This window comes from Sebastes umbrosus, chromosome 12, assembly GCF_015220745.1.
Source record: "Sebastes umbrosus isolate fSebUmb1 chromosome 12, fSebUmb1.pri, whole genome shotgun sequence".
NCBI lineage: Eukaryota > Metazoa > Chordata > Actinopteri > Perciformes > Sebastidae > Sebastes > Sebastes umbrosus.
In genome coordinates, this window is record NC_051280.1 from 2,845,095 (window position 1) to 2,868,722 (window position 23,628).

The 23,628-nt window shown below is 40.6% G+C and overlaps 1 protein-coding gene and 2 long non-coding RNA genes across 4 annotated transcripts in view; 1 reads left to right on the plus strand and 2 right to left on the minus strand.

Moving 5' to 3' along the window:
- Positions 1 to 1,738, minus strand: part of LOC119499304 — a 75,994-nt gene extending 74,256 nt beyond the window's left edge. The window contains exon 1 of one of the 2 annotated variants that reach the window (XR_005209370.1): positions 1,606 to 1,738. This is a non-coding gene — a long non-coding RNA (uncharacterized LOC119499304). Of the gene's footprint in view, positions 1 to 1,565 lie in introns of both variants that reach the window. The other variant, XR_005209371.1, reaches the window with a different exon arrangement.
- Positions 1,659 to 6,127, plus strand: LOC119499305. The gene is made up of 2 exons (XR_005209373.1): positions 1,659 to 1,773; positions 5,506 to 6,127. It is a non-coding gene; the product is annotated as an uncharacterized LOC119499305 (long non-coding RNA).
- A 7,606-nt stretch (positions 6,128 to 13,733) lies between these two features.
- The window catches only part of LOC119498812 (partitioning defective 3 homolog), a 334,030-nt gene continuing 324,135 nt past the window's right edge, over positions 13,734 to 23,628 (minus strand). The window contains 2 exon segments of the mRNA XM_037787881.1: positions 13,734 to 15,824; positions 21,237 to 21,379. Of these exon segments, the coding sequence (XP_037643809.1) occupies positions 15,428 to 15,824; positions 21,237 to 21,379 (540 nt within the window). The 3' untranslated portion in view covers positions 13,734 to 15,427.

Sequence of the window (23,628 nt, forward strand, 5' to 3'; positions counted from 1 at the left end):
CAGGTGTAGTAATTGCAAAGTTGCAATATCATCCATTCCACAAAGCCTGAACCAACAACATCATTAACTACAAAATGTAATGCCAGATGCATTTGAGAATCATTAAACGTCAAGTCTTTAGCGATTGCAGCACACTGTTCATAGAGTTGAACGTTCAAATTGGAACACAGAACATTTGCAGACGTTACAATCTCAGTAGGTTTGACGAAATGTTTATTTTGTCAATGTTAAGTTCAGTTTCCCTAACAAACATGAAATTACACTGCCACTCCACCCACTTCTAGATATAAAACAATCACCTCCTCCTCCACCTCATTTGCAGAGAACAGCAGCTGTGGTGAGTTTGACTGATTGGAGTTGGTTGGATACCAAAAGCAAACTTAAGGCACTTCCATATGTAGGAGGAGCAGCAATATTGAAGTTATAAGGCATTTTTAAGGTTTAAAAACCCTCCAAAACAACCAGTTTTGACGTAGATCTTCATCTGTGTTCAGCAGGAAGCACATTATTGACCTTTTCGTGATGACATCATAGGGGGTGTGTCTTAATTGAATGGTTGGGAAAACCGGTGGAAAATGATCGGCCCAATTCCAATCCAGTCGCTATACACCCTCCCATTTGTAGTCACACTCACAGCTCAGTGAAGCACCCTTCTTTAAGGTGGAGGGTATCATCAATACAGCGGCCACTTCAGGACGATCTTCCCTCTCTCCGGCAAGGAAATAAATATCAGAATCAGAAATACTTTATTGATCCCCGGGGGGAATTGAGTTACGTTTTGCTCCCGTTCTAAAATATAAATATATAAAAATAGAGAAATTATAAGAAAATATAAATAAGAAAAATATATAACGACAGTGAAAATAATAATACTGAAAAATAGGATCTATGCAAATAATATAAATGCATGCATTTATAAAAATGCAAGAATAGTGTAAAATAAGAATATATGTTTAAATGTTCTGTATAAATACATGCAGTGTTAACGCCGGAGTAAACCAGATTATTGCACAGCTGAATTATTGCACTGTTAAGTCAGTATTGCACAGCTGGAGATATAATACATTATATAATAAGAATAATCTTTATTTGTATAGCACCTTTTCTAAACATAGTTACAAAGTGCTTGTGTAACCAAGTCTAAATATGCCTTTAACAATAACTAAAAAAATAAATCTCTGTGGGATTACCACAGTAAATCTTTAAGTGATATCCTGGTTCGAGGATAAAGACAATGTATTTACACTGAATATTTAATTGGTCTTTGGCTGTAGATAATGATTGACTTCACTCAGAGAAATAATACACAGACACACAATAATTCTTTTTCTGTACCAATATTATTGAAAATTTCAACAATCAACCCCCACATTAACTCAGAATGAAAAATAATAACAAATGAATAAATACAATTAAAATAAAAGATCTGGCCAGAACATGTTGAAGTTTTGCTGCAGCTTTAGTCTCTTCATTTAGTTGTGCACAACTACAGTCCTTATTTTAGTTTAGTCCAAAAATCATTTTAGAGGTGGTCTTCCCAATCCCAAATGATGGAAAGATCTTACTGGTGTAATAGTAGGAATGAAAGCCAAGTCCTGCTCAGACCTGGAGTCCAGAATCCAGATCTGCAATCCAGCAGCCACGGTCGCTCCTGGCTTTAGGAATCTATGTAGAGTGGAACAGCTCTCCTCCTTCACACCACGACACCTCTCTCAATGTCCGGGCTATTTCAACAGAAGAACGCTTTCAGACACCACGCTGTAATATCCCCAGGTCTGGATCTTATTTCCTTTTCTTACAGAGAGCTAACTTATCGTCTTCTCTCTCTACAGCATGCATCGAAAAAGAGAAAACACACTGCGCAGCTCTTAGCTACAAACAGGCTGGACTCAAACACATTACACCTTCATACATGTCAGCTAAAAGTCAAATTTAACCACGGTAAAATCATTAAACACTGGCCACATAACTACAAAATATTAACTAATAGTATGCAACAACAGTTAGCATAAATGTCATACATTGAAAGACAACACACACACACACACACACACACACACACACTATCTCCAAGACGAGCGGTGCGGCTAATCTGAACGTTTGTATTCACTACAATTGTACGGTAACATTTAGTTTTAAACAAAAAAAATGACAGTTAAACAAGAAATATGAGCTTAGCTATTTCAACAGAATAACGTTTTCAGACACCACATTGTAATATCCCCTGAGGCCTGTACTACGAAGCAGGATTTGCAGTTATCGAGGTAACTTCAGGGTTAACTCTGGGTTCTCAGTACTACGAAGCTGGTTCACTTCTTATCGGGGTAGATCACCATGGTAATTTATGCTGAACAGCTAACCTGCTCTGGAGCAGGTTATGTTCCAGATAAGAGATCAACTCGTATGAAAGCACCTCCTACTGACCAATCAGAGCTCAGTGCGGTGATTATATGATAATATTACACACATATGAAGAAATACGAAGTCATAATCCAGGCTAAAAACAACACAGTTTAAACTGACAAATACAGGAAGGATAGCTGACTTTATGCTGAGGGTGTTTACAGCTTTGAATTATATTTTTAGGTATTTTTCTTTTTACTTGGTCTTGAGTCCGTTTCACACCGTCAGAGAGGGGGAAGCAGCTGAAAGGATGTTTAAATACTCATAGACGCCCTCTGGAAATTGTAGGGTAAAAATAAGTGTAATCCATGCATCTATTATTCTCGTAAACGCCATTTATATTTAGACAAGTTTGCCTTACTTTTGAGTATTCCGTTAAATTAATAAATCTGTTAATTTACGCATTCACACATCCGGAGTTTTTCCTTTTGCCAGCTGTCCTTCCTGTATTTGACCGCTTCAACTGTGTTACTTTTAGCCTGCATTAAGTGTTTAACTTCTTCGTATTTGTCTAATATAGTTTACTCTTTGTTAAATGTGCCGCTCTGCCTGTCCGTCAGTAGTCTTGTCCATGTCTGTGATTGGTCAGATGCTGCAAACACCTCCTCCTTCATGTGAACGCGCTCATAACGAGATTGGAAAACCCTGGGTTGACTTACCGAGTTTATAACCAGCTTCGTAGTACAGTTTAGCAAGATCTCGTTTGTTAGGTTTAGTGAAGCCAGATAACGAGAAGATACCCTGGGTATGTTGAACTCGCTTCGTAGTACAGGCCTCAGGTCTGGATCTTATGTTCCTTTTCTTACAGAGAGCTAACTTATCGTCTTCTCCCTCTACAGCATGCATCGGGAAAAAAAACACACCGCGCAGCGCAGCTGCCACCTAGAGGTCATTACCACCAAGCGTTTGCCAACTGCTGCAAAATGTTAAAAACAAATGACTCAAGCAAAACAAAGTGTCTTAGCCTGGTCTATCTGTGTCTGATTAGGCAGTGAAATAGAAAACTCATAAATCAATTCAACACTTTTCTTCCAAACTTAAATTCAAGTGAGCTTGTAAAATTAAACTACATGTCACATTATGATAATTATGATTATGATGATAATGTTGATGAAGATTTTGGGTGGGTTACACTCGCGCAGATACAATGAAATACAGACAAAATAAAACAACAATAAAAGAACAAAACATAAAGACCAAATAATGAGGAAAAACTAAAACCTGTTACCAGTGGTACTGTATCAATACATATGCCAAAAGAGGACAATATAAGGTGTGGGGAAAGGTGCACCAAGCTGTTGCCTTACGGAGTTAAAAAAAAAAAAAGAAGCTTTTTTTATAAAAATGGGTTTTTAAAAGAGATTTAAAATTGGTAATAGAGCTAGCTAACCTGAGGTCCTGAGGTAGGCTGTTCCAGTCTAGGGCAGGGGTCTTCAACCTGCGGCTCCGGAGCCACATGCGGCTCTTTAGCTCCTCTCCAGTGGCTCCCTGTGGCTTTGACAAAAAATTAAATAGAAATGAATAATGGTTATTTTTTAACATTTTAACTTTCATTAATCATTGTTGTAGGCCTAGAGTGATTCTTACATTCTACTATTGCAATAATGTGTAGCCTATATTAGGGATGCACCGATACCAATGGGCCGATAGCTATCGCTATCGGGACTGAAAAAGTGGCATTGGTGCATCCCTAGACTTTACACTGAATAATAAAATAAGTTTTAACATTTCAGTGAACTAAACTGTGTGTCATAGCCTACGTACGTCTACGGCCCGGCACTTATCCTCTAATTTTGCCAATCTTCAATAGCGTTGGTTAGTCTTGAGTTTCCCTAACTACAGTAGGTTTCCAAATAAAAAAAAAGAAGATTCTTGGAGGAAAATGGAGAATTTAATAGTGCGTGGACAGATTAGTTTGCTTTCTGCGGCGAAAAATTTGCAAACAACAAAAAAAGTAAATGAAAGATATTTCCAGAACAAACACAGGAAGCTCCTGCTGAGAAGAGCTTCAAGCCAAATCTCCTCAACACCATTCTTCAGTGTCCTGCCTCTCGTTTGCACTTTGGTCCTCACTGCATTAGACTTAATAGGTGCTGTTACCTTCATTATAAGGCTCAAATGAGGCGTTTTGTGGCTCCAGACCGATTTTTAAAATGTATTTTTTGGGCAAAAATGTCTCTTTTGATAGTTAAGGTTGCTGACCCCTGGTCTAGGGGTATCGATGGCAAAGGCCCTGTCACCCTTAGTCAACAGCCTAGACCTGGGTATAGCCAGTAGAGCCAAGCTCAGTGATGTAGCTTGGTGCCAAACCAGGCAGAGCTTTAAAAAGTTAATAATACAATCTTAAAATCAATTCTAAATTTGAGAGGGCAGCCAGTGAAGTGCAGCTAAAACCGAAGTGATATTCTCAAATCTCCTCGTACCCGTAATCAGTCTAGCAGAAGCATTTTGGACTATAGTTGCAGGCGATGTATTGAAGTTTATCTGAGATAAAGGGCGTTATAATAGTCTAAACGGGAGCAGATGAGAGCATTGACTACTCCATTGAGGTCATGAGTTGATAAAAAATTATTTTATTTTAGAAATGTTTCTGAGATTCATGAAGCAAGGTTGCACCACCTGTTTTATTTGCGCCTCAAAAATAAAGTGTTGTATCAAATAAGTATCTGTTTTGAATGAAGAGTTGTAAAGTTTTGTGCAGGAATGTCATAAAAATTCAATGTCATTTATTCCACAAAGCCTAAACTGCGACAGCATTATGTGTAAATGTAAGATCCACTGCAACACCCAGTCTTTGGCTCGTGTACAGCGCACTTTCCACTGTGAGCTATGTTTTTTTAAAGTAATGATCTGCAACAGTTTCATGACTGCTTTGCTACTCTCCATTAATAATTGACAAAACAATATTGATACAACCTATCCTCAGTTCATGGAGGACTTTGCTGTGCATTTGCCATTAAAAACATCCAGACTCTGCTAGCTCTGGGCAAAAAAACAAAGATCTGTTCACACCAGAAATGGAGATAAAATACTTTCAAAGTGTCCTGCTATAACTCCTGTCCTGTAACTTTATCTGACTCATGTATATGTCATTTCTTTCAGGTTTGTATAGAGTTCCTCCAGGATACCACAGCGATGAACCGCTCATCCTCTTGGATGGAGGAAGAACTTGGGAAGCTGCCAGCATCAGCCAGCTCAGTGTCCGGCTACAGGAGGCATGAAATCCAGGAAGGGGGTTTCATGGCTAAGTGGGGCTAAGCAGAGGAGAGCAGGGCGTGTTAGAGTCATTTCATGGAGCATTTGACGGAGGGAAGTTGGACAGAATGCTGTCGGAGTCAATGCTTGTAGGATTTGGATGTTCTTTTTTTTCTTTCTGTGCTACATGCTCGATGGAGGTCTGTGTTTCCTGATTCAGGGAGTTTATTAGTATAATGTTAATAATAAAGTAATGTTTCTTTTGGGCCTAGTTTAGTTTTCCTGTGTTGAGGATAGTTATATTTATTGTTTTTGGGGCTTGGCCACCCTGGTAACTTATTTTCTTCTTCGTTCTGTTTGTATTATTTTGGCTACACTTGTTTTGTTTCTCTTCAAAAATCTATTTCCATCTTTTCCCCTCTCACCTTAGCTTTATGCAACCATTAGCCCCAAATGTCCCCCTACGTTTGAGCAGAAAGATGGTCCAGCCTGAATGTCTAGAAGAAGATAAAACATATACCTTCCCCAATGAAATGTCATAGAATAGATAAAGCTTTGAAAGCAGGAAATGACAACTGCTTAGAACTTCCTTTTCTCTGCAGATATACATCTCTGTTGCATAATGTCAGCCGTTCTCATTCCCAGGGCGTCAAATACCGACGCTTTGCCATGGCTGTCGGATGTCATCGCACAAAGCACCCTTCAGCACGAGATGCGCCGGGCTTTCCATTAACTACAATGTAAACCCATTCACAGCAACAGTAAACACACAAGGAAAGTGTGACGTGACTGTGGTGACGTGACCTGTACAAACAAAGTAGTTTTAAGCCCAACCATGTAGTTATTTCCTAAACATAACTATAGTGGTTTTGATGCCAAAAATAAAGTGAAGCCAAGGGGCGCGACAAAGCTTCCGTATGTAACGAGTTGGGATGAGAATGTGTATAATGTTCACCAGGAGAGGCGAAGCATTTATAAGAGTTTCATTTCATATTGTAAAACAGATTAAACATGCTAAATATAAACACCAAATAACTGCTAGACTAACCCTTTTTTAAAATATTAAACAGTGCCAGCAAACTTAGGAGGGTAATTCTAGGAGGCAAAAGTACAAAAGTAAGAACTAACGTGACTTACTTGCACTAGAGTTGATAAATGTTTGTCTTGGAGACATACTGATACAGGGTGTAATGACAGAAGGATCTCATCTCACTGCAATAACACATTCCTCACATTCTGTACAGATAACACTATTTTAGAAAAGTCACTGTGAATGGCTACTTTAGAAGAGGTCTTAAATCTGCACATTTGTAATAGAAAAGACTCGTGGACAAAGGTCCAACTCATGTCAACAACATGCGTTCACGAGATTGTTGAGACCATGTGGAGGTCAAAACTTTCATGATACCACAGTAAAAAAACAACCTCTTTCCAGATGTCCGACAAGTGTAAAGGAGGTTAAATGTGGAGAACTTCCTCAGTTAGTTTTGTCTCCTATCTTGATTTACGGTCCCATGTCTTCCCCCGCTTTTGCAACTTCTCCAGCTTCCTCTCCGAATTCCAGAAGGATGGTGTCATCCGTGAGCTCTCCATCCTCAACATGAACACTGAAGAAAAAAAAAAAACACTAAGTGAGCAGAAACAGGTGTCACCTCAGAACAGGCGCTTATCCGACCTCCCGGTAAGCTCAACGGCTAAACCGCCCCCCTGTGCGAGGTGAGCGTGACATTAAACAAAATAATAGGCTTCGTTAATGGCGACACGGTGCAGGGATGGCAGCGGTGGCTGTAAAATAAAAGGTTTAGCAGCCTCTTGTTGTGGCTCTCCGTTGACAGAAAGGGCTGCGGTTGAAATGATCCGTGACATTGCTCCGGGGGTGATGTGGAGCGCATTAAAATGTTGCAGCGCTGCTAAAGGAGAATGAGAAATAACACAGAAGGTAAAGTTTACTGGTCTCGAGAGCCGGATGTTGCTGGTCCTGTTGAATGTGTGTCACTGTGTTGTTAGTGGGATCGGGTCCTGGGCGTTTACTGTTCTCAGCAAAAGACTTAAAAGATTACAAAAAGTTTAATTTCAAAGAGCTACAACATAGTACTAAGTACAGACTTTTTCAGTATAATTCAAAGCAAATAATTAACTGATACATTTAAAAAAGCAAAGAATTATATTTGCATTTAGATTATGCACTCAAACTAAAATAAAAAATAGTAAATATATACAGCTAAACAATCATTCAATTCTGATTGGCCTCACCAACATAACATCTGGCCAGTCAGAGCTCCTGCTGCTGCTCTTTAGGATGAAATTAATTACATTTTTAGGGGGCACATCTTTAAAACAAGGCAAAATGGAAACTATGAAAAGCAGAAAACAAATTAATTGAGATCAAATTTGATAGGCAAATGAATTAGTTTTGCAATTACATATTGAAATTCAATTATTACTTTATCATTTAAAGGCAGAATAAGAGATTAAAGTTATTAACCGGCACAATTTTTACTTCAAATGATTAATGCATCATTTAAATGCAAATAAAGCTTTTCAATTTATATTGGCTTCTTTTAATTGGCACACTTTGGACTCTATACATGCAGGCTTCTTAAAGTTTTTACTGCTTATATTTAGTTGTGTTCAAGATTTTGGAATGCACACAGCAGCGCCCACACTCATGTAGACTATTTATCATTTTTCACAGGCATTATAAAAACCTGGACAAGTGTCGTGAGCGTGATGCTGCAATAAAAGCTTTTCTGCCGAAACACATTAGCCTGATGTTTACCGTTAATAAAGACATGACTTAATTGAGGTTAATTCTTGCACTGGAGAGCTGTCATTCCCATCTTTCATGGCTGTTTCTGGATTTCAGCCTGCAGCTTTTGGCAGAGAGCTGAACCAAGCGAAGGTTACATGAGGATGATCACCTGTTACAGAGTGTTTTTTATTGGTGAGAGGTCAGTTTTCAGCAAGGTAATGGAAAAATTGTTGTTGTGTAGATGGAGCCAACAGAAACAACTCCTTAATTACAGGAACTTCTGGATGTAGACTCTGAACATTGCGCCAAACACATGGTGCATCCTGATTATTTCATGGATCATTACACTGAAAAAGAAAACAAAATGTGGTCACTGTTAACAATAGAAAAAATGCAATAAATCTTGTATTACATTACCTCACACAACAAGACCTACAGACCTGCTTTTGGCGCTCTGTGAGGCCGCACTTCGGCACGGCGGTGCTTTGAGCTAAAACGTCAGTATTCTAACATGCCCACAATGACAATGTTAATGTTTAGCAGGTATAATGTCACTATGTTCACCATCTTAGTTGTGGGAATGCTGATTCATTCCCAGTATTGTTCTTCTAAGGTTTATTCATGTATTTCTTACATTTGTTTTTTGGACTTTAACTACTTCTGCATACTTTCAGCTACAGAAACCATTCAAATATCAAAATATTCAGCTCTTTAAGGACAGTAGTGCTATCATTTTTCTTGTTTCTACTATTTATATTTTAAAATATTAAATTTTTTCACTATTCAATACTACTTTCTGTCTAACGACTTACTGTTTTAAAGGTTAATTTCGCCAAAATACTACTTTGTCCAAGCACTCATAATTTTAAAGGTTTGTTCCAACCAAATACTACTTTCTCTCCAAGTACTTCTAATACTAAAAGTTTATTCCAGCAAACAATTATCTGTTTTAAACTACCGGTTTTAAACTACTTTCTGTTTAACAAGTTAATTAATTAAAATGTCTACCTTTGACAGTATGACAGTTTAGCTTCCTGCTTTTCTATCACCGTATTTCAGCTCTTACATTTTTTTGGGTCATGCAGTACAGCTTTCAACTCTGCCAGTTTTACAATTCAGTTCCATATTTTCAGCAATGCTTTGCAATTAATTTCAGCTGTCATCATTCCAGTTTAGCTCGTTAGCATGCTAACATTTGCTAATTAGCACAAAACACAAAGTACAGCTGGGGCGTATTGGACAAATTAAAATCTTGACCTGTAATTTGTGTATATCCAATGAAATCAATTTGTGTGTAATTTATGTAATCGTGAACCAGGAAATATAAAGAGCAGAAAACGCCGCATAGGGAGGAGGTCGGGTGGATGGGTGGGTCAAAAAAAAAAAGGAATTTCGCCCAGGAGACCGGCGTTCGTGTCCTGTGTGAAACCAGAAGTCAACGTCGATTCATTCACAATTTATTCCCGTAACTTACATACATAAGTGACGCCAATTTCTGAGTTATTTTAAGACAAAAGTACTTTTGTTGCCTAACCCTAAGGAAGTTGTTTCCTGTGAAGACGGAAGTTTATTTTGAAGATACTGTATGCATGAAACAAGCAATTGGCATGTTTTTATGGACATTCTGGACGAAAAAAAGAGGAATAACTTTTTCGTAAGATATCGTACGAACCGTTGTATGAGAATACGTCGATGACAGATACAGATGTGCTAAGAGCCCTGGGAGATGAAAAACAGGTACACCTGTTTGTTACACACATTCATATAAATAGACTGTCTCACATGAACTGCAGTAAACCTAAGAGGCACTATGTGCATGTTCCATATTTCAGCAGTATTTGAATACCAACGTACAGTAAAGAGAACCGAAACATCCTGTGTTCCTGTAAATCCACGCTTGCGAGTGCCAAATGTCCTCACTAATGCAAACCCCGGTGAGTGTGTGTGTGTGTGTGTGTGTGTGTTTCCTCAGTGCACCTTAAAGGAAATGCTCTGAAGGTTGAATCTGACTAAGGCACGGTGACACAATTTTCTGCATGTACAACTCCCTCTGAATCTCACACACACCATGAAGTCAATGAAAAGAACAGACTGGCGTGAAGGATAAAAGCACAGGATGAGGCAAAGGAATTTCTCTGCTTCCACCTCTTTTCCTTCTGTTCTCATATCCCAGTTTCTTCAAACACATACAGCCGGTGGGCTTAAGTAGCATTAATGGTGTTTGGTTAGGACGTCACCTTTGACCTTCAGAACAAAAACAGTAGCAGGGAGCTGCTCAACAGATCCCCTGTGAGGGACAATGGGAATGAGGTTGGATTTAATAACAGGAAACACAATGGTGTTGGGGGAGATTACCTCAGTGTGTTCAACAGATCGGTCACAGTTGTTGCAGTGAAGCCGAATGTTGGTTTTCAGTTACGTTTCAGCTGTTGTACAATTCTCCCACAGGAGTTAATGATGTTTCACATGGTTTATTATCTCTTTTGTATCCGTCAACTTCTCAGTCAGTCTCCGAAGAAGACATCAGCAACCCAGACCTGACACATTTGACATTTGACAGCAGAATGAGTCCCTCCTGCTTCATTAAAGACTCGTTCGATGCCGGGTCAAAGCTGGGGGGTGGGGTCGAGGAAAGAAAAGATAGAACAAGCAGAGGTTGTAAACAGGATGGAACAGCCTTCCGTTTTATTCTAAATTTGATATGTACAGGAAAAAAGTGGCTGTATACATTTCTTAATAAATCATGTAAAAGTTTTCTGGAAAAAAAACAATTGCACATCAGCTTCCATTTCTCTTTATACTTTAAAACATCATGGTACAGCATGGTTGAAGGCAATGTCAAACGGGATACAAATACACTGATAACCGCTCGTAAAGTCTTGGCTCTTGTAAATAAAATAATAAAAAAAAAAAGATCAGGAAGGACTACCCCTAAAAATGACACATTTTAATATGATATTAGAAAGGTTTAAAAACACACCGCAGTTTGTGTGCTGTAGTGTCACACAAATCACATCGTGTCCCTCTTTGTGTGTAAAATATGATATAATATCAGGCACTTATCGATATCAGACCCCGTAACTGGACAGCTCGACAGCGAAGTCCACGACGTTTAGAGCGCAGGTCAAATACATCCTTCTAAATGTGCTACTCTGCATTTGGAGATGCACTAGTGTTCACAGCAGGAAGTGCAGGCCGCTACAACCAAACACTTTTTACTAAAAAGCTATTCAAAGTGGAGATATGTTTTACCCTCACCTACACAGTTTATATCTTATTTGGTAACAGTTTTCATCAGCCCCATAGCATGGATTTAAAATATTAGCAAGGGGACATAGTGCGTTTGTGTCGTTACACCCAAGTACATACATAATGCAGGAAGGACATTTTAGTTAGCTTAAAAACAGAGTCGTATTGTGAACTTTCCTCAGGTTTAAATACAGCTTTATACACTGGAATAATGCCATTGAAAAGTCCTTTTCTTCTTCATCTTCTTACTTTATTCGCTCCTCATTTATTACCCCGACTAAGCCTGCATCTTTCCCAGCGAGGGTCTTCATTAACTAACAGGAGATAATGTATGTCATGCAGCTTCACTCTGCATACGGAGCGTGTAGGAGTGAAGGGCAATTACGCGCCGCCTGTTTGTTTTCCGCAGCTCGATGATGGCCATCTTTTATTGTTTTGTATTTCCCTTTTGTTTGAAGTTCGACCTCAGCTCGATCTCACCTGTTCGCTTGCAGGCAGAGACAATCGTGTCACAAACATTGGTGATGTCAAAGAAGGGTAGGTTCAGACAAAGACAATCGGTCGCCACCTACTGCAACAATTATAGTGGTGGGCTGGTGGGCTGGTGGGCAGTGACGTCTTCTTTCCCACCTAGAACTACAACAAGCCACTGCGCTAGCGTGATTCATAATTAAAACTTCACTTGTTTACACAAATTACAAGAACACACATAGTTTTGGTTTATGTGTCCAGGTATTGAGACATCGTAGGTAAATTAAAGAGGACATATCGTGCTCATTTTCAGGTTCATGCTTATATTTTGGGCTTCTACTAGAACATGTTTACATGCTTTAATGTTTAAAAAACACATTATTTTTCTCATCCTGTCTGTCTGAATATACCTGTATTCACCCTGTCTGAAACGCTCCGTTTTAGTGCCTGTCTCTTTTAGACCCCCCTCCTGAAAAAGCCGTTTGCTCTGATTGGTTAGTGAGAAAAATATGTTGCACCTTTGCAAAGGTAGTTCTCAAGCTGTGAGCGGTATATTCTAATGAGCCTGCATGTGAGATAGGAAGGGGAGCCAAATCTGAATGACTTGTTGAATCACATGTTTTCTGATCTAGGCAGCCCACAAAAAACTGACTGGTTGTCTTATTTTACAGATTGTGGGTTGGTAGGCACTCCAGATACCCAAATGTATGAGCACAAACACTGAAAAAGTGAGTTTTCACGATATGTCCCCTTTAAAAAAGTAGATTTAAAAGCAAGCAACATCTCTTACCAAAAACAATGTTCTGCTTAAGGCCCGGTCACACCAGCAGTTAAAACGTCAGCAAATTAATTTATTTTAATAGAATCGCCATAATCAGTAGATGTGCTCGCAGGGGCAATTAAATCTGTCTGAAAACTTTTGCAGTTCAACTTTTTTAGTGCAAATTCTCCAAAATGGAGGAAGTTATTGTGGCTAACTAGTTGAGTTGCACCATCTGTTTTTATATAACTCTCCTCTGTTGTAGTATCAACTGCTCCACGAATGAGACATGGTTATAAGACAGGAGTCAATGGTCCAAATAAGTCTATGAATAAACTGTGTGAACCTATAGAGAGGCGAAGTCCCGCCCCTTCTGGTGGACCCCATGGGACCTTATTTCGGAAAAAATATTATCGTTTTTTTTTGGATCCCGTTTGAATTGCGCCATGAATCACACATATGATGTTTGTCAATTCAAAACATAACTTTGCAAGTCAAGAAAGTGTCATTTTGTTTTAGGTTTGTCGTAGTATCATTTAGTTTCGCGTTAAACCACTCAGTGAACTACATCTCTCGTTTTGCACGATATACGTCACCAACACTAGCTAGTTACCTAACTTCGCTATGTTCCACGCACCGATGTAACCTGATGTGTTTTATCTAGCGACTCCTGGTCTTTTTATCAGCTGGGAAGCAAAAGAACAGGTGAATTTTGGGTGTGTCGTCTTTATAATTACGTATTTCCACAGTCTTATATTTCAACCGTTTTACGACAAACTGAGACTTTCTTGATGTGCAAAATGATCTTTTAAATTGACAAACATATATGTGATTCATGGCGCAATTCAAACAGGATCAAAAAACTATTTGTCTCTTGCCGTTGACTACGTTCATATTTTTTCTGAAATAAGGTCCCGTGGTGGTCCACCAGAAGGGCCGGGCTTCACCTCTCTATTGTGCTGTTAGCGAGTGAGGTAACGAGTCCGCTAACTGACAGTTAGCAAGCCAGCTAACTGTGATAGCTATTATGACCATGCTTGTGGCTGCGAATGTGTCACTAATGTTCTTGCACTGCCGATTTTGCGAAGACGAACGGATGAACTTTGCGGTGCCACTTTCTAGTGTGACCAGGCCTCTACTCTGGATAACTCACAGACCAAACTGAGCAATGTTTTTTTTTTTTCTCGTTTTTTTTTGGGAAGAAAGATTTCTGTAAAATTTGGAGAAGAGTGTCAGCTAAATGCTTAAAAAGGTAAAAATACAGACTGCAATTACAGCAATTGAAAGCAATTAACTCCTGAGGACAATTTTGCCTTTTGTTAAAAACAAGAGAAAAGCTCCAGCTAATCTCACACTGGCAGGCTTATTGTCTCTCTACCCATCTTTATTCTGGCTCTCTTTTTTTTGCTTTTATTCCTCTCTTTATGTCAGAAGCCGGGCCCTCTGTTGGTTCCTCTGGTGGCAGCGTTCTTTGGCTCTGGCAGGCAGCAGGTGGCTTGTGATGAAAAATTCAGTGCAGAGCCTGACTCGGGAGACGAGGAGGAGGAGGAGGAGGGTGGTGGTGGGTAGCAGGAGGAAGAGTAAGGGGGAGGGGGTGAGATGAGAGGAAGGTGGGAGATGAGCAAGGAGAGGAGGATAAAGGTGGGGGTGTTGAGGTAGAAGAAAGGAAGGTAATGAACAGAGAGGCGACGAGAACGAGGATGGAGGATGGGAGCCAGAGCTCCAGACAGACAGGCAGGCAGGCGGGCCAGCGAGTCAAGCCCAGAGCGGTGCAGGGGGGCCAGGCAGAGGATCAGAGCTGTCTACCCTCTCTGCCTGGGTCTCCTCCACGGAGATAACACACGATATGAATCATTTATGAGGGGGGCTTTTTTTTATTAATAACACACACACTGTGCCCTGCTTCTTTCATACACTCTGCCTTGTTTTCTCTCCTCCTCGGGGAGTACTCAAAGTGAGAGGGCTCGATCGCTGAGGAGAAAACACTGGGTAGGGAAAACAGGATGCAGAGAAACGCCAGCGGTAGGGGTTGAATGTTAACTCCAGCGAAGTGAAGAAAGGGTGATTTGTGACCGATGGGACGAGTCATCCGCGGGACACTTTGTAAAGCCACGATACGCATGCTTGATTGTGAAACATGTACCTTGTCACATGCCCACACAGAAACCCACACAGAAACTTAACGCCTCCCCATGGGCTCGGAAGAACGCCCACTCACTTGCCTGTCTGCCCATTTGATTGTCAGCACATGACGGTGCCAGATCTCGATGAATCAGAGTCCTGGACGACTGCGAATGAGCATCGTGTTCGTGAATGCAGAGAAGGCACTGAGCGTCTCATGTCTGTAGGAGGGTGAGGGACTGACTGACTATAGGTCGTCGGCACGGCGAGGGATTGAACACAAACACCCACATACTGAGTACACTTCACGTCTGTTTACCTCTAAGATCATCGCTAAGCTATAAGACCTCTAGGTTGTCCCTTTGTCAAGATTCGTAGCGTCCTCTTCTGCTGTCTCCTTCAAGGTAACCCTCTTAGCTCCTGAAGCACAAGTTCTTCTCTGTTCAGCTCTTCATCCATCAGTCCAACAGCACTCCTCAAGAATAAAAAAGTCTTCCTTTCTCGGACCCAATTCTATTAAGCCTCGCTAACTGCGAAGGCGACGGTGGCACATCGTGGCGGTACGGACCCTTGGGGGACGCTGGGTCCTTCAGGTGCGCTGTAGGGTACCCCTCGTAGCTGCTGTTACCGATGTTCTCCTGCATTAACTTCCCTTTGGCTTCCTGCTCTCGGCGCCTCTGCTCCTGCCTCAGGAGCTCCTGGGCTTCCAGGAGGACTCTGGCGTTGACCCCGCCGCCGCCTGGGTAGCCGTTCCTGGAGCCCTGGTAGCTGGAGTACCTGGGGTTGTCCTTCGCTGTCTGGAAGCCCTCGCCAGGTGGGTACGCCTTATCCCACGATTCCTGGGAGACGGTGCTGGGGTTTTTCCTGGGTTGCCTGGTGTGGAGACGGGAAACAGGAGAGCAAAATGTGAGACTTTTGGTTTCATATGATTCCATGAACAGGAAACCTACATTTTATGATTGTGAAGCTTTTATATGACTGATTTGTGAAATTGACACATGCGCACTAATATTCCACTATTATCCGAATATGACTATATTACAAATGTGATATAGGTCATGTAAAAAAAAAAATTCTGAATTAGGCCTTAATCCGAATGGAGCATTTCCTGATTTAGACATGTGGGATATGCTGATATTATTCAGGTTTTAGGAACATCATCTGGACAAGTAAACAGTGCATTCAGAATAGTCGTTTCAATTGGGTTTTTGACGTCAGTTTGCGACACACGGCCTCTTGTTTGTTTACAACAAGCTACATTTACAAAACTAATATTCCACTATTCAGAATATGAAGACTTTCTGAATTTGATACAGTCATGTAAACAGTTTATTCTGAATTCGGCCTTATTCTGAATGGAGCATTTTCAGATTAAGACGTGGGATAGGCTGATCTTATTCAGGTTTTAGGAGCATTCTTGGACATGTATATAGAGCATTCAGATTATGCATCTCATTTGGGGTTTTTACGGCAGTTTGCGACACACGGCCTCTTACTGTTTACGTCCAGCTCTGTCCGTTGTACACAAACCAACTAGCTGACAGTTTGCAGAGATGCACGCCTAAAAGAAAAGCCCACCTTTCAGGTCGGAAGGAGAAACACACCTAATTTTAAACATTATGAAAGACTTGGATATCAACAGGTTTTTGGATATGCGCAAATATCTAACGCTGACCTTTTCAAGAAGGTGGTTGAAGGAATGAAAGAGGGAGGCTGTTACGGTACATACTTTATGGTTACCTATGCATGTCAACGGAAATATTCATTTTCATTAGCCATGTAAACAGCTTAGTAGGAATGTTGCCTTTTTCAGAATAAGGGCAAAAACCAGAGTATTTTGTGCATGCAAACGTAGTCAATTGGTGTTTTCTGATACACAAGGCATAAATCAGGTGATGCGGGTTAAAACAATCACACATATGTACCAAGAAATGCTCTCTCATTCTTTTTTCTTCAAACACAAACACTTTCTTTCTCCATTACACATAGCTTGAACCCCTCTAGTCACATATTGTGACCTGGTCTGGTGGGAAAAATATCAGCAGCAGCAAAAATGTTTGTTGAAAACCCATTAGCTCTTGGGAGAGGGACTAGCGTGCGGATGTTTGCTGGGATATGATTATACTGTCGGTTGCATGGCAGCCAGGACATCACATTCAATGAAAATGAGGCACCATTACAGCCTCACAAACTGCCTCTGGGCAAGTACCAGCCCACGGTAAAGCATACCTAACCGTGTCAAAGTCCCCTTCCAGCCCATTAGGCCCATTTCGAGACGGACAGAAACAACCATTGGATCTGACAGACAGTAACGGCGGACCTTACCGCAGGTGGAAGAAAAAGAAGGCAACCATCTTGTCCGCTATGGACATAATATTGGATTGGATATTTGACGCCTGACACGTGTCTTAAAAAGGCACGGTTAGCTGTCATGCTTCGGAGGGGCTGCCCTGCCCTTTACCAGAAAATATCCAGATGTGTGACATCACCTCTCATTTCTGCTTGGCTGGCCTCTTTGTGGCAGCCCTGCCTGTGTGTGTGTGTGTGTGTGTGTGTGTGAGTCCATACGATATGCATGAGTGTCCCAAGCCCTCCAGCTCCACCCATTTATCTCGAGGGCACGGCAAAAACGAGAGCAGAGAGAGAGGAAGACACACAAAAACATCAATGGGCTTTTGACTCGGAGCCATGCATAATTAGCAGGTTTATCAGCCAGCTGTGAAGAAATCGTATTATTCCTGTGTTTGGATTTGAGTAGGAAGGGGGGAGAAAAAAATCCCTTAATGAGAATAGAAAAGACCTTTGTTTTTATTCAACAGAGATTGAATGCAATTGGGAATGGATACGCTTCTCGGTCGGTGAGATAGGAGAATATAGCCCAGGTTTATTCTTGCACACGGTTGAGTGATTCCAATTTTCAGAGACAGGCGTCCCCAGCATCTGATTTCATTTCACATGTTGACAAAGAGGCCAAAGCTGGTCTGCCTCCCTGCTGAGAAATGCAAACCAGATCACTCTCGATGTCTCATGCCGTGCCAAGAAGGGAGCATGTACTGTACATGTGTGTGCTGGTAAATGCAGAAAGATGTGTACGGTTCTGTATTCTGTGCATGCACACTGTGAGGCATGACAGATGATAAAACAGAGAGGGGGAAAGGTGACAGAGTGAGATTGAGAGAGAAAAAGGGGGGGACTTTGTGAGATGTTGCGGGCATATAGACATGTGGTCGTGACACACATGCACGCATGTGAGGCCAAATGCCACTGCAGCTGTTGTAGCCAGCCTTTAGTCGCCCATAATGGCATCACTTTGGCTCTGAGATCAATGGTGCTCGTCGGTGATGAATATGAGGGCCCTTCATCCGCCGTCATTATTTCAAATGGCAGCGGTTTATTTTCACTCAGGGCTCCTCGTTTGGGAAAGGGTCTCGCCCAGAAGGGAACTGACCTTTATCTAAAATGAAAGCTGTTTTTTAAGGAATGCTACAGCCATTAATCACAACCCAGTCATGCTCCCGTGAAGAATTCCACCCTCCATGAACAGAACCCATATGACTCCCATCAAGGCTGTGATCTCCTAAACGCCATATTTACTCCGTCTCAGCCTCTGATTTCACGCGATGGTATGCTCTAAGTCAAGTGTTCTCGAGATAGTACAGCAGGGTTTTATCCAAACACAACAGCTTCTTAATGGAATTAGTGGGAGAGTGAAGGGGGACGCGGCCACAGGATGTTGCCTCTGACCGCCGGAGCGAGACGGTAGTTCATTAATCTTTCAGCAAAGCTGCCTGCAATATTTATCAAGGAAGGGATTTACGTCGATAACAGTGGATTAGAGTACAATGGTGAAGCAATAGAAGATAATGTATTTAATGTTGTACTGTATATGTATGGTAAGTGCAAGTTGATGATGTGCACCAGGACGGGTCTGCTGGGTTTGACCTTGCAGGGTGTTTGAGAGTTTGAGAGGGTAATTACAGACGGCTTAAATGAAACATAATAACTTTGAATAACATTTCTTCATTGACAGTTCCCTGCTTGAACTGACTCAAGAATTAAAACTGGGTACTTAGATTTTTTTTAGGGGAATCCAACCACTTTCTTTCCGTTCTTTTTACAGTATTATACCTAACATACCTGTTCATTAGGAAGCAGCTTTGTTTCATTGATATTAAATCCAACACTTCCAACCTTGTGGTTTATGTTAATAACTTTTAGGCTCATATGCACGAGACTATGAACTTTATATATATATATATATATAAATATATGCTGTATATATATTTATATTGTGTATATATATATACTGTATATAAGATTTGAGAAAATTCTGATATTTTATAGTAATTCCCTTTTTATATTTTCATTGTAACTTTCTTCTATACATGTTTTATTTCAATTTAATCAGATATATATTACATTTTTTGTATTTTTATTGTAATATGTTCTATATTTATGTGTCTTACTTTTATTATTAATTTAATTATATCTTATTTGTTTATGTTATGCACCAATACAACAAAGAAAATTGCTTGTATGTGAAAACCTACTTGGCAATAAACCGGATTCTGAGGACCTCAGGATACTGTGTGTTGTATGTTGTATAGATTGTAGAGCCCTGTACAAATACACTAGACCTGACATTACTCATACCGTAACTCCATCATTCCACAAAAAAAACCTGAAATTGCTTTACAAATAGTAACCATTTTGATGAAACCAAGTGACAAATTCCCAAACAGTCAAGGTGATAGTCCCTGTCAACTTTGAGAGACATCTTGTTAGACAGATCACAATAAAATGGTATTTTCAGAGCATCTAGTTCTTTCTAAATTGAATGAAAAACGGATTACATTCTTTCGAAAGTTTAAACAAATGTGACTTTTTGGTTTGTATTTTAATGTTAACTTAAAAAACTTAAAAAGTCAACTTCCAAACAAAAAGTGACAAACAATACACTTTAAAGGTACAGTGTGTAGGATAGGCATCTAGTGGTGTGGTTGCAGATTGCAACCAACTGAGTGCCCCTCCACTCACTCCTCCCTTTCCAAGACTGTTGTAACCTGAGCCACTGAGTGCAAAACCATGGTAACGCCGCTCAGAGGCCGTCTTCACCATAATAACACTACTTTAGGAGCAACGGTAGTCAGATGGCTCCTGGCGGTACCACGGTTTTGCACTCTGCGGCTCACGTTACCGCAGTTTCACAAGCGTGTCGGAGAACTACGGTGGCCTTCAGGTAACATAAAAACATGGAAGTCTCTCTCTAAAGCTAGTGTTTAGTTTGTCCGTTCTGGGCTACTGTAGAAACATGGCAGACTCTGTGAAGAGGACCCGCTCGCTGTGTAGATATTAAGGGCTCATTCTAAGCTAACGATTCTTAGTTTCAGGTGATTATACACTAATGAAAACATAATTGTGAATATCATATTCCATTTCTGCAAATAGATCCCCTGAAATGTTACACACTGTTCCTTTAAGGCCAAACACCATAAAATGTTCACTTTTCAAATTAAGATAAAATGTCCCCATATGTCCAATAAGTCCCTCACTCACTCACACACATACACACACACACACACACACACACACACACACACACACACACACACACACACACACACACACACACACACACACACACACACACACACACACACACACACACACACACCCAAGTACTTCCTGGAACAACAGGCAGTCATATCATGCAGATCAAAGGGAATTACATTAAGGGAGAGGAAAGCCATCATGTCAGATCTGTGTGAGAGGGTAACATGATCTGTCCATTCTGAGGCTGAGTGTGTGTGTGCGTAACTGTGTGCGTGTGTGTGTGTGTGTGTGTGTGTAACTGTGTGTGTGCATGTGTAGGTTTGCGGTCTGAAACTGACCAGCTGTGACCCTTTTTCTTACTCAGATGTTATATATATAATCTGCTATCATTACTGTAACAAGGCTATTACAGTGAATTCAGACAGGCGTGCACAAGCGTGAGGGTACACACAAACACACACAAACGCACGCACACTTCTTGAGATACATTACGGCACATTACATTAAATTACAGATCTAAAATAGATACAAACACAGTCACATCCTCCTGGACACATCTCCTATTAGATCCAACATGTACTAACACACACAATACCCAACAAACACACATCATCTCTTAGCACATATTGATTGTCAGACAGACAGAAACAAACATCAAACACAACATCATATCAAGCCTGTCACACACACTCACACACACACACTCTCTCTCTCTGTGTCCGTCCCTCTTACCGTGGCAGGGAGCTGTACTGCCGCTGAGCCTGGGCGAACGAGTCTCTCTCCTCCTGTCTCTGTCTTTGCATCTGAACCTCCACCGACACCGAGTGGCGACCCGGCTGGCTGTACCCGCCCTGATCGTTGCTGCTGGTGTTCGACTGAAAACAGCAAGATGGCAGCTTAGTCAACTCAGACGTCCACGCCGTGATCACGATTGTTCCATCTATCTGTTCTTAGTGTTTACAGGATTCAGTATTACTTTATTGATCTTAGTATGGGACTGTATGTATGTATGTATGTATACGTGTAAATGTATTGTTCTTTTAATTTAGGGATAGAATACATATCACATTTAAGTGGGTTATAGTTATTTAGTATACCTTCCCACTGATTTGGACCTTTATGATACTGATATCGCAACACACTCTCATTCCCAACTCGTCAAAAATATCGGAGACCGACGCACGGGGTACCCCTCTTGCGTTACTTTTGGACGAACCAGGGACGGCGTGTCAATATTCGCTCGTTACATGCACATAGTCCTTTCAAAATAAACTAGGAAGTTAGGTTCAGGCAACACAACCACTTAGGTAGGGTTACGAAACGGTTGTGGTCGACGTTAACTTCACTGACTAGCGTGACTCACCGGACTGATGATGCCGACGAGTCACGTGACTTAAGACTGACGTGACAACACAAGTCAACGTTACTTTTAGTTTCACATGGGATACGAACACCGGTTTGACCCATCCACAGGCCCTCCCTCCCGCTCGTCCTTAGTGAACTCTCACGCTATTCAGACTACGTCACTTGCGCTGACCGTCAAATAACGCTGCGGGTGGGTTTACATTGGAGTTAGTTGAAAGCCCGGTTCTTCACATACTATTGCTAAAGGGTGCCTCTGTGCGTCGCTTTCCGATCCCGAGGGGCGCTGACCAAACGATGATTTGGGAGTGAGAATGGGTTGGATATTGGTACATTGTCTCAACGTTAAAAATAAGTCCATTCTTAAAGGTTTGGAAGGTTAATCCAAAGACCCAATTGTGAACAGTTTACTTTCTACCTAAGAAATAGTCAGTTTTCAGTCACACTGTGGATTATCAGGAGTAACGTGGACAATGATTCTGGAAAGACATGCTACTATTGAATACATTAAATATAATTTTTCGATGCCCTCTCCATTGTATTGGGACGGAGAAAGAGGTTTCAGAAACATACTGTATATCTCTGAACCTGGGCAAATAAAAGTAAAGGAAGTATCAGCATGGCTAAATAGCACTAGAGCCAAATGTAAAAAATATTTAGTCAATGACCCTTTAAAACTGAAACACTGCCTTATTGTGGCTCTAAGAGGAACACAACACACCGAAGCTACAGCACAAGCTGCTTGTTTTCTGGTAGAGCTGATGTGGCTCTGGGACGGCTGGACGTTTTACACTCCCAGAGTTAAAGGTATGCTGACGACCTTCCTGTGATCAGTTAAACATTCATGATGTCTAACTGCCTGCAGTGCTGATGCAAAATAGATGTATGAATGAGAGATGTCAGAGGACACTCCCAACTTGTGAAAAAGGGTTTTATGTAAATTAAGCAGATCAGTATATTTTATATAATTTGGTTCACACTTCAAACATTCACTATATACTATATTCTGCACTTTATAATAACATCAATAATCTCTAATTACGATCAGACAATAAAACACTTACATTGACAGAAACATACCATGAGCCACGTTCCATCAAACAAACAAACCTTAGGTAACATTTAGAAGTGATAAAAGTAAACACATTAAAAATAGAAATTCAACTTTTTATCCACTCCAGTTATGGTGATTTTCATCCTGTATTTGTGGGTTTTGCGGTTGAAAAATACACAAATATGTACATTTTAGAAAAACAGATTTTTACAAACAAAATATTTTGACCCAAAAGCAATGATACATTCAAATGTCTCTCTTGTGGCGTGTTTAATCAAGCTCAGATATCAGAATAAGGAGGAATTAATTCACCCAAATATGTAAATTATATTCTGCATAAAAAAGCTCTTGGCTTGAACAAATGGAAATCTTATACATTACCATACTGTTGAGTGATTAACAAATTAATTTAAAGTTTGGAAAATATTGGACTAGGTATGAATGTCCTGTAGCCAAAGGGGTCACAGATGTTACCCCAGGACAGATACAGCTGCATATATTTAAAAAAAGCATCAACTCTTAAAGGCTCTGAAGACCTGAAGATTCACCTGTGTGGGTGCTCAGAGGCTTTAATACATTGATAAAGAAGAAACATCTGATTTAAATAAAAACAAATTTCAGTTCAAATACAATGCATGAAAATCACCACATCTGGAGTCAGAGTTTACTCACAGCAGCCCAATAAAAACTAGCAGCAGTCACTGACAC